Genomic DNA, 15724 nt, shown 5'->3' with positions numbered 1-15724 from the left:
TAATCAGGGACAATAAATGATCAAATCGATCAAATATCCACTTATTTTGATTAATCGATGATGTCATATTGCCTATGATTATTTATTATTAGATAATCAGATTCGATTATTTTCATCAAGTACTCTGATAATTTATTAATCAACTAATCAATGCTTGAATAACCGGTTATTGAGTAAATAATCAATCGATTATTGTGAATTATAATTAAAGCATCGATTATTTTGGTTAAACGATTCTGCAAAAATAATCAATCGATTATCCATTGATCGTGAACAGATTAGAACATTGTAATTCCAGTACCTTCCGTTGGACCACTGAACGTGCGCGCGAACGCGACATCATCGACGACAATTGTAGTAAAATGGGGCGACGTTCCCAAAGAGCACCAGAACGGCTTGATCGAGGGCTTTAAGGTTTGTTACGGCACGGGCACCGCCATCACGCGTTCGGCTCCCGAATGCAAAGTAATACCCAGCAACTCCTCCTTCACGGCCACGCTGACCGAGCTGCGAAAGTTTGTCATCTACCACATTCAAGTTTTGGCCTACACGCGGCTAGGAGACGGCTTGCCGAGTATTCCGCCGATAAGTGTTCAAACCTTCGAAGACAGTAGGTAGTCGAAAGCGTCCGCATAACGGCCTAAATGACGTTTTGTAGCACCCGGAGAACCGTCCAATGTGTCCTTTCCAGACGTCTCATTCTCGGCGGCGAGAATTATTTGGGACGTGCCCGAAGAACCCAACGGGGAAATTTTGGCGTACAAAATCTCCTATCAAATTAACGACACTCGGACGAATATTAAGCGCTATTCGAAGGAGTTTCTTCCGTCAACGAGAACGTTTACGTAAGACACACTTGCTATTGGTGGTATCAATCTGAGCCTTTCATTCTAGGGCTACGCAGTTAGAATCCGAAAAGTATTACCTGTTTTCCATTACGGCGCAGACTAGATTAGGGTGGGGCAAAACAGCGCACGTTTTAGTGTTTACGACCAACAATAGAGAGCCGCCGCAACCCCCTTCAATGCCGCAGATCAGCCAAAGCCAGGTTCAAAGCAAACAAATTACTTTCAGTTGGACTCCGGGACGCGATGGATTTGCTCCATTACGGTTTGTACTTACTTTTTGTTTTTCTGGGTCTAACCCGTTATCAGATTGTCTGATTAAACTTTTAGATCAATTTTTTACGCATTTAAATTCAGATTGCCTTTGAAATAGGCCGTTGGTCTTTCTTCTACAGACTTTGCAGCTATGTATTAGCGTCTTTTATCTTATCATCACTAATACTGATATCGCGACGGAACAACGTGAAGACGCTCAATTGTCACGTACACAGGTTCCGCCCTTGAAAATGATAAGAATAACATTTTTTCCGGCCTAAATTTCATCCTTGAGAATTACAGGGGAGAAAGTATTGAGGATCTTAAGGAACCTTAATCCAAAAATGGACTTTTACAGGTATTAGGAGTCTACACGTTGTTTTTATTGATGATTACCAAACGAATGTGAATTAAAAAGTTCCTCCAACAATAGGCTGGTATGAAGCGCCGTTTGTTCCAAAATTAAACAAGTGCAGGATAAGTTAAAATAAGAAAAAAACTTACACCGCTGTCAAATAAACTCCCCCAAAATATACTCCCTCCGAAAAATCACACCGCTACGGAATTACTTCCCCCAGTTGAAAATTTACTCGCCACGATAGCGCGGTATCGAAGCGTAGTTCATCTAGTTGCCGCCCGATGACGCACCAACGACAATCTTTGGCGCTATGCGGATCGGATTGCTTTCATGTTGAGTCGTTAAGTGCATTAATACAAGTCGTCGAATACCTTCCCTTTGTCCGGCCGTGCTTGATGCACCCCTCGTGCCCCCTTGCCTTATGCAACAGGTAAGTTCACGCCCCAGGGCGGTTGTCTTTTTGTGTTTGACGGTTTGTCCTCTCTTGTTGATTTCGATTCGAATTTCGTGACAATTCAAAATTTGCATCTGATATGATGTATTTTTAATAAACCGCCAATGGACCATGAACGGACTCCCTGCCAATTCAATCTCCGGCATTTACATTATACAGGGTGGTGACTTGCGTAACGCATCATAGAGATTTCAATGTAAAATTCATCACATGCGAATATTGGCTCCCCAAATTATTTTAGAGCAAAAATGTATTAAGGTTTTTTGTATAACAAATTTTTTTACGTCAATCAACCGTATTAGTTTTCAATTTTTTGCATAATAAAGAAGGAAAATTGCAAAAATAAAACCCCCATCTTTTTCAATAATCTGTGATGCCATGGAATTTCCTAATACAAAAACTAAAGTCACTAAATATAGAAAGTACCGCAATCCATTGGGCTCGTGTGTTAGAGAGAGAACGCATGATTTTTGACCAAAAATGGCGGAAGTTACCAGATACTAGTAACTTTAATGTTAGGGATTGTTCCACCTGTTTAGAGATATCTGTATATATTTTTATAAAACATGACAGTACTATGAAGTTAGGTTGTAAAAAATGACAGCTATTCAGATTTTATTTGTCAATTTTTTTCAGTTGGCAGCAAATTTACCCAAAAATGGCGGATGATTGCGGTACTTTCTATATCTAGTGACTTTAACAAAAACTACGCCAATATCCGTCATGCCATGGAATGTCTGGTATAAAACAAATGAAATTCTATCAAAAAGTATTATATTTAGAACAGCGAATTCAACATAAAGAAAGACCAAATTACTAAAAACGGTTTCCTAATATAACAATTTACGATAAATGTTCGAATAAGTCACCATTAACTGCAATAGAGTAACTAAGTCGATCATAAAATCTATTTCGAACTGCTGCGAATTGATAACTGGATATCTTTTTGTTTTAGAAAATGCCATGGCATCGCAGATTATTGAAAAAGATGCGGGTTTTATTTTTTCAATATTCCGTCTTTATATGAAAAAAATTGAACACTAATACGGTTGATTGGCGTAAAAAAATTTTTTATACAAAAAACCTTAATAAATTTTTGCTGTAAAATAATTTGGGGAGACCATAATCGCCTGTTATGAATTTTACATTGAAATCCCTATGATACGTTACGCAAGTCACCACCCTGTATAGTGACTCTATAGAGACAGTGTTGTCATACCGGTGGCGTTATTTTTTATTGGTAGTTGGGAGATCCGCCATGTTTTGTCCCAATACACGGGATTGGTGGAAATTACCCTAGAAACCAAGGTGATGAATTTATCTTTCTTAACACAATTGTGATAGCATTATTGTAACCATGTACTATTTTGGTTACACCAACCAACTCAAATTGGAAAAAACATGGTCGACCTGGACCATTACCATTACCACGCTGATGGTTTATACACTTGCGTAATGGGTTGGCGCGCCACCAGGCGGCGACTAGATAAGCTACGCTTCGACACTTCGCTGCAGCGGGGAGTACATTTTTAGCTGAGTGCAGTAATTCCACGGCGGTGTGTGATTTTTTTTCTATGTCGGGGGAGTTTATTTGGCAGCGGTGTAATTTTTTTTTCTATTTTAACTTACCATGCACCTGTTTCATTTTGGAACAAACAGCGTCTCATAAGTTGGCCACTTCTTGGCAGAAGCACTCATTTGTTTACTTATTCATAGGAGGATCATCGCCAAACTTCATTTTTTGCTCCCTGTAGCTATTTCTTGATGTTTATGATCTGACTTTTGAAATCTAACTTACCTAGGTGCAGGTGACCCGCATCGCATAAGCTGAAGCATAATAAACGCGCAGGCGTTTCCTAGCAACAACTGTATGTTTTTCAATTACACCATTGGCTAGAATTTCAACCAACCAGCTTAATGCGAGTCGCCTAATTAATGATTACCAATTATATCACACGTTGTGCCCTAATATTTTTAGGATGCCAATTTATTATATTTATATATTTAATATATTAATCAATCAAAAGAAAACCTCCCAAGTCGCAGGGCGCTGTATATAATTAGCCGATTAATGCCTGAAGGTCCTCGCCCTACTCGTAATGTGGTTCTATACCAGGTAAAGTACTTAAATAACCAACCTCTTCAGAAGGAAGTGGGGATCTTCGACAACATACATACACCAAACTCGATCATAACTTAACCGAGATGGCGAAGATCTAAAGTTTACAAATTAATTGAATGTCATAGCCCTGAAGGGGCAAAATAGTTATTAACTAAGACGCTGGAGTCCGGGAAGTTGTTCCTTTGCTGACGATCGAATCTTGATATTAGATCTCTTTCGTGACACGTTGACCCATTTCACGGCAAAAATGTCCGCTTGTGACTTGAGGGTGAAAGATACTTCAAATTTGTCAGTACTCGCAGGTAATTGTGGGCTTAATCCAAGGTTACCACTCATATGTCGACCAAGAATTGTAGGTGCAGTAAAACGTATCCGGGATTTAAACTGGTATCTAAAATTTAAATTTGAACTGTTCCTTTAAACTGGTACCTACTAACAATTAAAACCCGAAAAGAAATCAAAGGTAACCCGCGTTCGCGGCACTTTTGAATTTGGAAGGCAGTCGGCTCGATATGGGTGGCACGAATGAACTCCTACGTTGTGTAATCGGTTGTTGTATGTGTTGGGACGTGAGACATAATCGGGAAGGGAATTAAATAAAAGACAGAACTTTTGTGCGTAAGAAATGACAAGAATAAATAAATATATTACGCACACGACAAGACCATATCGAGGAAACCTTCTACGGGACAAAAACCCCGGCATAGGCCACACAAATACATTAAATAAATCATCTACAGCAACGAAATGCAAGGTAAATTACATACTCACGATAACAAAGGAAAGTTACAACAATTATACACTGTAAAAAAATATTTGTTTGGACGAAATCCTAACAACCAAAATTGAATGCTCACTTCAGATACTACACTGTTGAGAAGATGGAGCATCCTGGCACCTGGCAGACGGTACCGGAAAGGGTGGATCCCCAGGTGACTTCCTACACGGTTTCCAATCTCAAACCCTTCACCTCGTACAAATTCCGAATACAAGCGACAAATGACATCGGTCCTAGCCGCTTCAGTCCCGAATCGATAGACGTGCGAACATTTCCAGCGGGTAATAAAACTTCTAAACGAAATTTTCGCGCTAAATCTCACGTGATTCTAGCACCAAGTCGTGCCATTTCCGATGTGCGCGTCGTTCCAATTACGACCACCAGCGTGGAAGTCTACTGGGTGCCGATCGAAGAGCAGTACTGGAGCGGCGATACCAAAACGGGAGGGTATCGGGTCATCTTTCAGCCGGTTTCCGATTTTCCGACCGCCTTACAGGCGACACCCAAAGAAGAAGTGATGGGGATTAATGTACAACGTTCATTTCAAATTTCGGTGTAAACAGCGTAACGTTTCAGGCCAGCAAGATCGTCCTCAACGATTTGCTTCAGGATAGAAATTACGAGATTATTGTCGTTCCCTTCAACTCGCAAGGGGAAGGGCCGGCAAGTCCCCCCGCCACTGTCTACGTTGGCGAGGCTGTTCCTACGGGAGAACCGAGAGGGTTGGACGGCGAGGCGGTCTCGTCCACTGAAGTACGGCTGAGATGGAAACCGCCACAACAGCATATGCAAAACGGCGAACTGTTAGGCTATAAGGTATGGACTTTTATTTCTAGTACTCCCGGAGATGACCGGTTGCTTTCAGATCTTCTACTTCGTAACGTATTCGCCGCAAGAGTTGGACCCGGACAAGAAATTGGAGGAAGAAATCGAGGTGGTACCTGCTTCGTATACGTCGCACAGTCTAGTCTTTTTAGATAAATACACTGAGTATCGCATTCAAATTTTGGCATTCAATCCCGCCGGCGACGGGCCTCGCTCGCAGCCGATTACTGTTAAAACTCTACAAGGTCTGCCGAGTGCGCCCGTCAACTTACGCTTCACTGACATCACAATGAACAGCTTGAAGGTGATGTGGGACGCGCCGAAGAAGCGAAACGGCGACATCATCGGTTACATTGTCACCTACGAGACTACGGAGCAAAATGAACGTAAGTAACTCTTAATGGAAGTTTATGTACTCATCCGAGGTATGGCATTATGTTCTAGGGTTTAGTAAGCAAGTTAAGCAAAAGGTTTCGACCACAGTCCTGCAAGTGCAATCCTTGGAGGAAGAAGTGACCTACACGTTTACAGTGAGAGCGCAAACTCTCGACTACGGCCCGCCAGTCGTCAGTAACGTAACCACGGGTCCACAAGAAGGCTCGCCAGGGACGCCTAGAGAACTAACACTGGTCAAGACCCTTTCCAGCGTTGAATTTCACTGGCTTAACGGACCTTCCGGTAAAGGACCTCTAATTGGCTACCTCATCGAGAGCCGGCGAAAAGGTTTGATTTGCTCACAGAGGTTAACATGAGGCGGCATTATCCCCGTTCTTTCAGACGATAATCACTGGCAAACGGTAATTCACACCAAAAACGGACAGCTGCAAGATTTCACGGTCTCGTATCAAAATCTGCTGCCGTCGACCTCGTATAACTTTCGATTGATACCGTACAATAAGTTCGGCATTAGTTATCCGGCGTATTCTGACGAAACTGTTCTGACACCGTCCAAACTCTACTTGGAATACGGATATTTGCAGCAGAAACCGTTCTATCGACAAACCTGGTTTATGGTGGCGCTGGCGGCGATCTCCATTATTATTATTATAACCGTCATTGCCGTGCTCTGCGTGAAGAGTAAGAGCTACAAGTACAAACGTAAGTCAGTCTCTTAGATAGTTATCCAAATTAACCCGAAAACATCCAGAGGAGGCGAAGAAAACTCTGGAGGAGTCGCTGGCGATGGACCCTGACGAACGTCACGAGGTGGCAATGGAACTGTATCGCTCGCGACACGGAGGCAACGTAAGTTCTTTAGGCACGATAAGCAAGCGCAACGCTACGACAAGAAAACCACCCCATCATCCCCCGCCACCGGCCATGCTGGGAAAGTCACCACCTCGACCGTCACCCGCGTCAGTCGCCTATCACTCGGATGAAGAAAGTCTGAAAGGGTACGATGAAAATCCGGACGATAGTAGTGTCACCGAAAAACCTTCCGAAATCAGCTCGTCGGATTCGCAGGTATTATTTCTCGCTTAGATTAAGCATAAATCTCTCAATACCAGCTCGTGTAACATTAAAGGACTTGTTAACGTTCTGAGTGTCGCGTATGCTGGTCGTTAGCCTCAACTCGGAACCGATCCTTGGATCTCGCCAAGATGTTTTGGGTGGGAGTAACTATGACTCTCTTTTGAGATTATGAGCGGTAACGTAACGTAATTGAACCTGAGAGCTCACGTGAAAGTCCTATCGTAGTAGTGCACACAATTAGGTCCTACGAGCCCGCTACCTCTACGTGGTTCCTCCTTGTGTGAAAGGGCCAAGTGCGAAGGACTTACGTGTCAGACAAACAGGTCTACTGAAAGAGGAAGCGTGACGCGCAACAAAGTACTACGGCCAGTTGGACACCCCTGAGTGTGAGCTCAACTTATTATTGAAAATAAGTAAGACATATACACTTCCCGAAAGTTAGTAAAACAAGTATTTTGTTAAAACCATTGCCAACTATAATTTCCATTAAAAAGATCAACGTTAAAGGGTTAGAAACAAACGACTGACGGCTTTGATTTCTACGTTAAAAAGTGCCTAATAATGCTAAAGCGATTATGTTCTAGCTTCAAAATAAAGGAGTTAGAGCAAATTGAAGGAATCAGCCATTTCTCAGTTTTTCTCTCTGGGGAAAAAACAAAAAACGGAAGCTTATTTCGGGCAATTTCTGCAAAATTTAAATCCAAATTTTTTAAAACATTGTCGGACGATTTTTTTAAAATGTTTGAACCTCAATGATACGTTAGTATGGTAGTAGTAATAGTAAGGTATCCATAAAATCTAAAAGTAATTTTTGGAAGATAGCATGAGATCCTGATTGCGGCTTGAAAATGAGGTTCGGGTGACAAAGGGTTTCAAGAATCCAAATTTTGGAAAAAAACCGTAACAAATGGTTTTACATTCAAGGGCCTTAAAAATTAAACTCTATGAATTAACGTAATTAATTTCTGAAAATTTCAAAATTAAATTTCAAAAATTTTTAACAATTCAAATTTCAAAAAAATATTTAAAAAAATAAGTGCAATTTCAATTTTTTAAATTTGAACTGAATGGAAATCAAGGGGGCGCGACCACTATAAGAAACGCACAAAAGTACCCTTTTGCACCTGAAGGGTGAGTTATTAGTGTTGAGGTGTTTTTACTTTCTAAGTTTATTAGAATTTTTTCCGATGTCTTCTGGGTCGAATTGTCCCGTATGTGAATTTTTTTCTGGAGATCCTGGTGAACGAGTGTTCCGACGGAGGAGAATTGTTCGCGGAGGTGAAAATTCTGGAGAAACATTGACCATCAGACATGGACAATGGAGTGGGGTACATGTTGGTTTTTCCAATGGGTTGTATTGTCCCAAACGTGAATTTTTCTTGGGGAAGATAAAATCCTTTTGAGCATGGCAGCGAATTTTACACGGGGGCGAAAATTTGAGTAGGAAATTTACCTGGGAGCTACAGAAATGGAACGACAGTTTCTGGAATGAGGCCGAAATAGTTAGAGGAGCTGCAGAAATGAAAGGTGTCATGTTTTACAAAAACACTATATTCGCTAATAGTTATCAGTTTATTAATTCCATAACTGTAATGCTCCCTTATTAGACCGGGAGGCAGTGTACATAGTAACTAAACCATAAGCGACAAAAAATTCGACAATACAGGCTGAAAGTACGTTGAAAACTAATAAGAAAATCACTCGTCTGCCAGTCGTAAGTGGCAGCATTAACTTGGGGCGGCGCTGAATAGGTGACTTCTTTAGGTGATCAACTAAATTACCAAACTATTACGGTCACGGAAAAGATTTGTATCAAGAAATCCCATTTTTTCCATAGTTTTCAAATATGCTATGGCAGACGATTTCAAGTGCAGCGTTGGTAGCGAAAGACGCCCTCCAATGTAGGGAAAAACACCCCTGAACTAAACCATGAAGACCGTATAAAATTATACATAAAAAATTCCTCTTTTTGTCACTACTTTAAAATATATCCTGGCAGACGATATTAAGTGTAGCTTTAATAGTGGCAGACGTCTTAGAAGTTAAAAAAAATTAGGTACAGTAAATCCCAGCGAGTGCGAGTGTGTGAGAGATAAGCGCGCGAGAGCACAACGAACAGAGATAGCTATAGATTTACGCACCGCTTGGAGTTACCAAACGAATTAAATTAGGGAAAATAATAAATTGTTAATTTCGCGATAAGATTGTCGGTATTTCTTGAATTCTTCTCAGACTGAGAAACAGAAAACTTGAAGAGAAAAGAAGATAGATCTTCAGCTCGTTCTAAACTATCCTCTGACTCCAATTCCGTTGTCTCTATGCAACATTGATGGATCGATGATTAAAATCGACAAGTTTGTTTTGCTGAAACTTTTTCGGAAGTATCATTTCTTCAAGTGCTCCTAGTCCATCGCCAGTTGTAGATGTTGTTTTAATCGATGGATTATTTTTTTTTGCATCTTTTAAAAGATCTCCGGTAAACCTTTGAGCGATTTTCTGAACACATCCTCGGCAAGATTTGTGCTGTGTCAGCGAGAGAAGTACATCTTACTTTTGACAGATAGTTACCCCTTCCATGAAGCACGCAGAACATGATCGTTGGGATCAAAATAAGGAAAGATTACAATCCTACTCAATTTCTGTTTCCACTCAGAAGCAGCCTGCAAATTTCATAAAACCACTTCGCAATGATAGCTCAAAGCCTCTCTTATAGATTACTTATACCGTTCATAGGCAAAAAAGACCTGTTGCGCTTTACTTGGAAGGAAAGTTGTGTTTGCCACATATGAAGATAAGTGCTATAAATTTGTGACAAGGGAAGATGATGTGGTAAAAACTGAATTGTGCTGCAGTCACTAAGAGGCAGATTCTCGAATAATTTACCATCTTGGTAAACTACCAACAAGTAGCAAAGTCATTATTAGCGCTTCCGATATGGATATTGCTGTTATTGCTTTGGGAAATGTAAAATTGACGCTACCATTAAGGTATAGATGGAAATAGGTCCCTTTTCCAATAACACGCAGAAATTCATAAATCTTCGAGAGATGTTCGTGAATTTGGGTGTTGATGTGTGTAACGCGCAGGGTAACGCGTTACCGGGTTCCCACGCATTTACCGGATGTATGACTTATGGTCCTTATGGTTTAGTTCATCGCAATTTGGGCGAATGCCACCGAAAAATGTCTGAGTTTCTACAATCCGTTTGATTGAAGTGGATGGAACTATGTGAATCAGAAGTTTAGAATCAAATGGTTTGAAAGATCTCAGTAGTCAGTATCCTATCGCTATCTTTGTTGGTTATGCTCTCGCGCGCTTATCTCTCACACGCTCGCACTCGCTGGGATTTACTATACCTAAATTTTTTAACTTCTAAGACGTCTGCCACTATTAAAGCTACACTTAATATCGTCTGCCAGGATATATTTTAAAGTAGTGACAAAAAGAGGAATTTTTTATGTATAATTTTTATACGGTCCTCATGGTTTAGTTCAGGGGTGTTTTTCCCTACATTGGAGGGCGTCTTTCGCTACCAACGCTGCACTTGAAATCGTCTGCCATAGCATATTTGAAAACTATGGAAAAAATGGGATTTCTTGATACAAATCTTTTCCGTGACCGTAATAGTTTGGTAATTTAGTTGATCACCTAAAGAAGTCACCTATTCAGCGCCGCCCCAAGTTAATGCTGCCACTTACGACTGGCAGACTAGTGATTTTATTTTTAGTTTTCAACGTACTTTCAGCCTGTATTGTCGAATTTTTTGTCGCTTATGGTTTAGTTACTATGTACGCTGCCTCCCGGTCTATATACAGGTTATGTCCGTGTCAAAGTATGTGAATGTCACTGTAGCCAACTCCCCAAGGTCCCCAGCAATGGTGGAACATGACACACGTCAGCACATGGCAGTAGTGGGTAACGTACAATTCCTTTTGGGGCGCCTGTTAGTTTCATTAAGTGGTACATTTGACTTCTCACCCTGTGGCGAATGATAGTGTTGCTGAGGAACCTCCTGTTGGTGGTCTGGGGCCTCGTTCCTCCCATAGTTAGGTAGGTACCGGAATTACAACGTTTCAGGAAGTATGGAGTGGTGGGACGAGATCCGCCGTAACTTCTACCTCCAGATTGGCGGATTGAATGTTGGGACTTGAGCTCCGCCTCTGGTAGGTACCTGCTTCATCTTGGATTTCATACATGACTGTACCGCGGCGGAGTACAACGATCCCTGGTAACCACGGGAATTCATGAATCATCAAGAGAAGTTGAGCGCCGGAGTTGAGTAACGAGAGCTCAGATGACAGCCGCATAGGGACGTAGTTCCTTGGAAACTTTGGATGGCCAATCATTTTGTATCATGACCAGAACTTTGCTAAATATCGGGTCGGTTGCGGTGAATGAGGCTATTTCCAGGCTGGAGACGGGCGCCGAACGATCCAGAGTTCAAGAAGCCGATTGCCAACCGGCTCAGGTTTTTTATATGCCGGATCCACAGTCTGCTGAATGCGTCCGCATTCGCATGGGTTTTCCCTTGGCGGTACTGAATCTGATATAGTCATCATAGGAGGAATCGCCAGCGAGAGACAGGGTATCAGAGATGCTCTTGTTCGGAGTGAGGATGTCCACCAATAGCATATGGTCTGTGACTATTATCACATTTGACGTCCTGCAAGGAATTGATGAAAGTTGCGGACACCATGTCTCCTTATCAATCTGGCCATAAGCCATTGGTGGACATCTTCAATCCGAACAAGAGTATCTCTGATACCCTGTTTTCTAGGATGCGCCGCTGGCGACTCCTCCTGGCAGGCTATGACTATCAGATTATATATTATGTTACACATAAATAAAATCAGATTCAGTACAGCAAAAGAAAATTCCACGCTAATGCGGGCGTACTCCATCATCTGAGGATCCGGCGTATGAAAAACCTGAGGGGGTTGGCATTCGTCTTCTAGAGCTGGGTCGCTCGGCGCCCGTCTCCAGCCTGGAAATAGCTTCATTCACTGTGACCTACCCGATCTTTTTATTTATTTATTTTGCCTTTATTTTTGAGTGGGCGGGGTTTCAGCCAAGGTTGCTCTACCAACCCAACCCACTATACATTTACAAAATATCCATGCCCGAACCCGGATTCGTACCAGCGACCCTTAGTGCCGCAGTCCAGCTTCAACGGAACTGCACCACACGAGATCTTCAGCACAGTTGTGGTCAAGAACACCAATGATTCCAAGTGGAACTTTTTCTGAGAGCAATTCTTCTGGATCTAGTTGTCCTGAATATGAATTTTGCTTGTAAAAAGTTTTGGGATAATTATATAAGTATATCAACATGGGATAATTTGGCTCCGGGCGCGAACTTTTTGGAGCCGGATGTATCCGGGTGCTGCAGAAACGGGAGGAATCTTTTTAGATTGGATACATAACATTTGTGTCAAGGGCCAGTCTATTTAAGTGCACAATTCCTTTGAATTGAGGTCTGGAACGTGAATTTTTGTAAGAAAAATAAGATTTTAGCGAGTGAGTACTGCGAATGTTTTTCTGTGGCGAGAATGTGGGGGGGGGGGCTGTGGCTTTCAGGGGTGGAAGGAACTTCTCGAATCGGATACATAATAATTTTTCCAAGGGTTTTGAGACGATTTGTCTTGAACGTGAATTTTTTTGAAAAGATAAGATCTTTGCGAGCGCGTATTCCGAGAGAGGGGGAGGGGAGGGATTTTCTACGGCCGCTCACAATTTTAATAGAGCCATGGAAGGAACTTTTGGATCTACCTGAGAACCACAAATATGGTACAACCCTCTGCAAGTGACTATCAGTTATACAGGGTGTTTCGAAATTCGCGCACACGGACTGTGGGATGGTGTTATACAACGATAACTGAATAAAAAGTTCCTCTACCAGTTTTTGATCAGACCGACACTTTTTTTCGACGTGCTGAAGCTTATTTACTAGCAGACGGCGGACATTTTGAGTAACTGTTGTAATTACGTACGTGATCATAATTATACTTTATTTTGAACCTTCTTTTGTTTTTAAAAATGTGTTATTATTAAGTTTAACCAGTGGCGCAGCGTAGGGGGGGGGGCGGAGATTTTTAAAACCGCGGTAGCTCGAAAAATAGCGGTCTAATGGAAAACTGGTAGAGGAGCTTTTTGTTCAGTTTTTGTCGTATAACACGTCATCCCATAGTCCGTGTGCGCGAATTTCGGTACACCCTGTATTATGAATGGCAGAGGCAAGTTCTTCCTGGGGCGAAAATTCAGCCTTGAACGTTAGTTCTTCAAAGGTAATATCCTAGTGAGGGAGTATTCCTGCGAGGGAGAATTTTTTTCCGGAGGTTACTCTGTCCCGACCACTGCCTTCACGGACCAGTTCGTCCGCTCTTTCGTTTCCCTCCTATTCCGCATTGCCCTAGCTGGCACTCACGTCATGCTTACGCTATTAGACTCCCCTAGAGTTTTGTCTGCAAACAGGCGACCTTCAACGCTGCCTGACTGTCACTGCATAATATGTATACAGTGATATTTATTAAGAAGTAGACATAGGGATTTACGTGTATTGTTTTGGCCTATATGTCTACTTTTAAATGACAAAATCTCTTCTGAAGGGCGTCTAATTTTATGCAACCAAAATAACTTCTTAAAACAAATTGGAATCTGGCTGTCATACATATTAATTAATTTGAAATTTGTTGCTTTGGCTTCCGTATTTTTATTTTCGTTCGTGTGCGATGTATTCAACTAAAAAAAAAGTTATTGACAATTGGTGCAGTGCCGGTAACTGTTTAAGGAACATAAGAAGTTTAAGGAAATAAGAAATTTATTTTCGGTGAAGGCAAAGCAATTTGACATTTTGGATGCATAAAATTAGGCGCCCTTCAGAAGCGATTTTGTTAAAAGTAGACATAGGGAAGACAATACACCCAAATCTCTATGTCTACTTCTTAATAAATATCACTGTATATGCTTATTACAGAACTATACGGAGGGTTTCCTGTTCACAGGTCATGATGGCTCAAAATCTCTGCCTATAACACGGTGCTATGCTGACCAAGAGAGAAGCTGCTGTCAGCTCTCAGTCGCTATACACCCATGCCCGTTCTCCTTTCCAACCGTCTGTAAACCACACGAACTCCTCAGGTTTGAGGAGTGACCTTATAACTCTTCGGTCTTGGATCACATCCCTTCCTGCGAGGAGGGGGTCAGTTCTGAGGCTTTCCTCCCAGATTCGCACGTGCCCAAGGCTTCCTTGATCCTTCCACTTGTCCCAATCATTTAGGGCCGGTTGCACAAAGACAGTTTAAACCTAGCTTGGAATTAACCAGTGGATTACGGTCTAGGATTGGTTGAAATTTGACGTTTAACGTCAAATTTCCACTAATCATGTCTTAATCCATTGCGTTAATTTAAACGAAGTTTAAACTGCGTTTGTGCAACCGGCCCTTAGTCGTATGGAAGCCTTCTAAACCTCTGGTCTTAGTCCCAGAAGTGCCTCCATCGCCAAAGTTGGCGTGGTTTTCATGGCTCCAGTGCTATCTGTGGGTTGCCCGCTACCATACAAGTGCACAGTACAGTATTATTGGTCTTATCACTACTGTGTAAAGACAATATATCAGTTGAGGGTTCAAGCCCTATGTACAGGGTAAGTCAACGACTGCACAGAGTAACTTAATGCCTTGAAGATAAAATTTTTTGATAGAGTGCTTTTGTATTATGATAGGGTTGAATATTCTCCACATTTTAAAAATATTTGGAATTATACAGGGTGCGCCCACAAAGTAGGGCGCCAAAATGGTAAATTTTTTTAAATAGAACCCCCTGTATTTGAATGCATTTTTGAATTCTACGTGTAATTGTAAGTCTTTTTTATTATATAGTTAATATCCGAAAAGCTAGTAGTTTTAAAGATAATTCGATTTTTAAGAAAAATTGGGCATTTGCAAGTGTCAGTGTATTGTCAAAATTATTATTTCAATTTTGATTCCAGGTTTTATATCTCTTATCCTGGGTTAAGTAAAAGTCAAATAAATACATCTACTATGAAACATTAAAAATATAGCTTACAGGGTGTTTTTTTGGTAGGTCTAAAGTTGCAAAACTTCATATTAAAAAATCTCCCTTTTTTTTAATGGAACACCCGGTATATTTTTCTGTCATCATTTAGCTCCTCCAAAAACTTTCAAGTTTTGATAATAATGTCCTATACCTATCTCTGATAGTTTTCGAAATATCTTGGTTTTCCTGGGCTTTATATTCTAATCTTAAATAAGTTATATGTAATTTACATAATAGTGAGGTCATGAAATTTATTATTAAATTAAATGAATTATTAGACAAATGAATTAATAAATATGATTTTAGTTTTGAACGAGGCAGATAAAAATTGCCTTTTTTTTGCTTGAACACCTCACTATTATGTAAATTACATATAACTTATAAATCCCAGGAAAACCAAGATATTTCGAAAACTATCAGAGATAGGTATAGGACATTATTATCAAAAGTTGAAGGTTTTTGGAGGAGCTAAATGATGACAGAAAAATATACAGGGGGTTTAATATGAAGTTTTGCAAAAAAAAACACCCTGTAAGCTATTTTTTTAATGTTTCATAGTAGAT

At 40.9% G+C, this 15724-nt stretch overlaps 1 protein-coding gene across 3 annotated transcripts in view; it reads left to right on the top strand.

The window, feature by feature from the left end:
* Positions 1–15724, top strand: part of LOC116175358 (protein sidekick) — a 47023-nt gene that overhangs the window by 29503 nt on the left and 1796 nt on the right. For all 3 annotated transcript variants that reach the window (XM_031493428.1, XM_031493427.1, XM_031493429.1), the window contains 10 exons: positions 299–610; positions 659–845; positions 895–1110; positions 4897–5093; positions 5145–5341; positions 5389–5628; positions 5678–6023; positions 6082–6360; positions 6415–6735; positions 6785–7101. In XM_031493428.1, the coding sequence (XP_031349288.1) occupies positions 299–610; positions 659–845; positions 895–1110; positions 4897–5093; positions 5145–5341; positions 5389–5628; positions 5678–6023; positions 6082–6360; positions 6415–6735; positions 6785–7101 (2612 nt within the window). The remainder of the gene's footprint in view (positions 1–298; positions 611–658; positions 846–894; positions 1111–4896; positions 5094–5144; positions 5342–5388; positions 5629–5677; positions 6024–6081; positions 6361–6414; positions 6736–6784; positions 7102–15724) is intronic.

The sequence above is a fragment of the Photinus pyralis genome, unplaced genomic scaffold (genome assembly GCF_008802855.1).
Source record: "Photinus pyralis isolate 1611_PpyrPB1 unplaced genomic scaffold, Ppyr1.3 Ppyr1.4_LG7, whole genome shotgun sequence".
In the NCBI taxonomy this organism is placed as follows: Eukaryota; Metazoa; Arthropoda; class Insecta; order Coleoptera; family Lampyridae; genus Photinus; species Photinus pyralis.
Note: the sequence above shows the minus strand (reverse complement) of the source record. Positions and strands in the feature narration are given on the sequence as shown.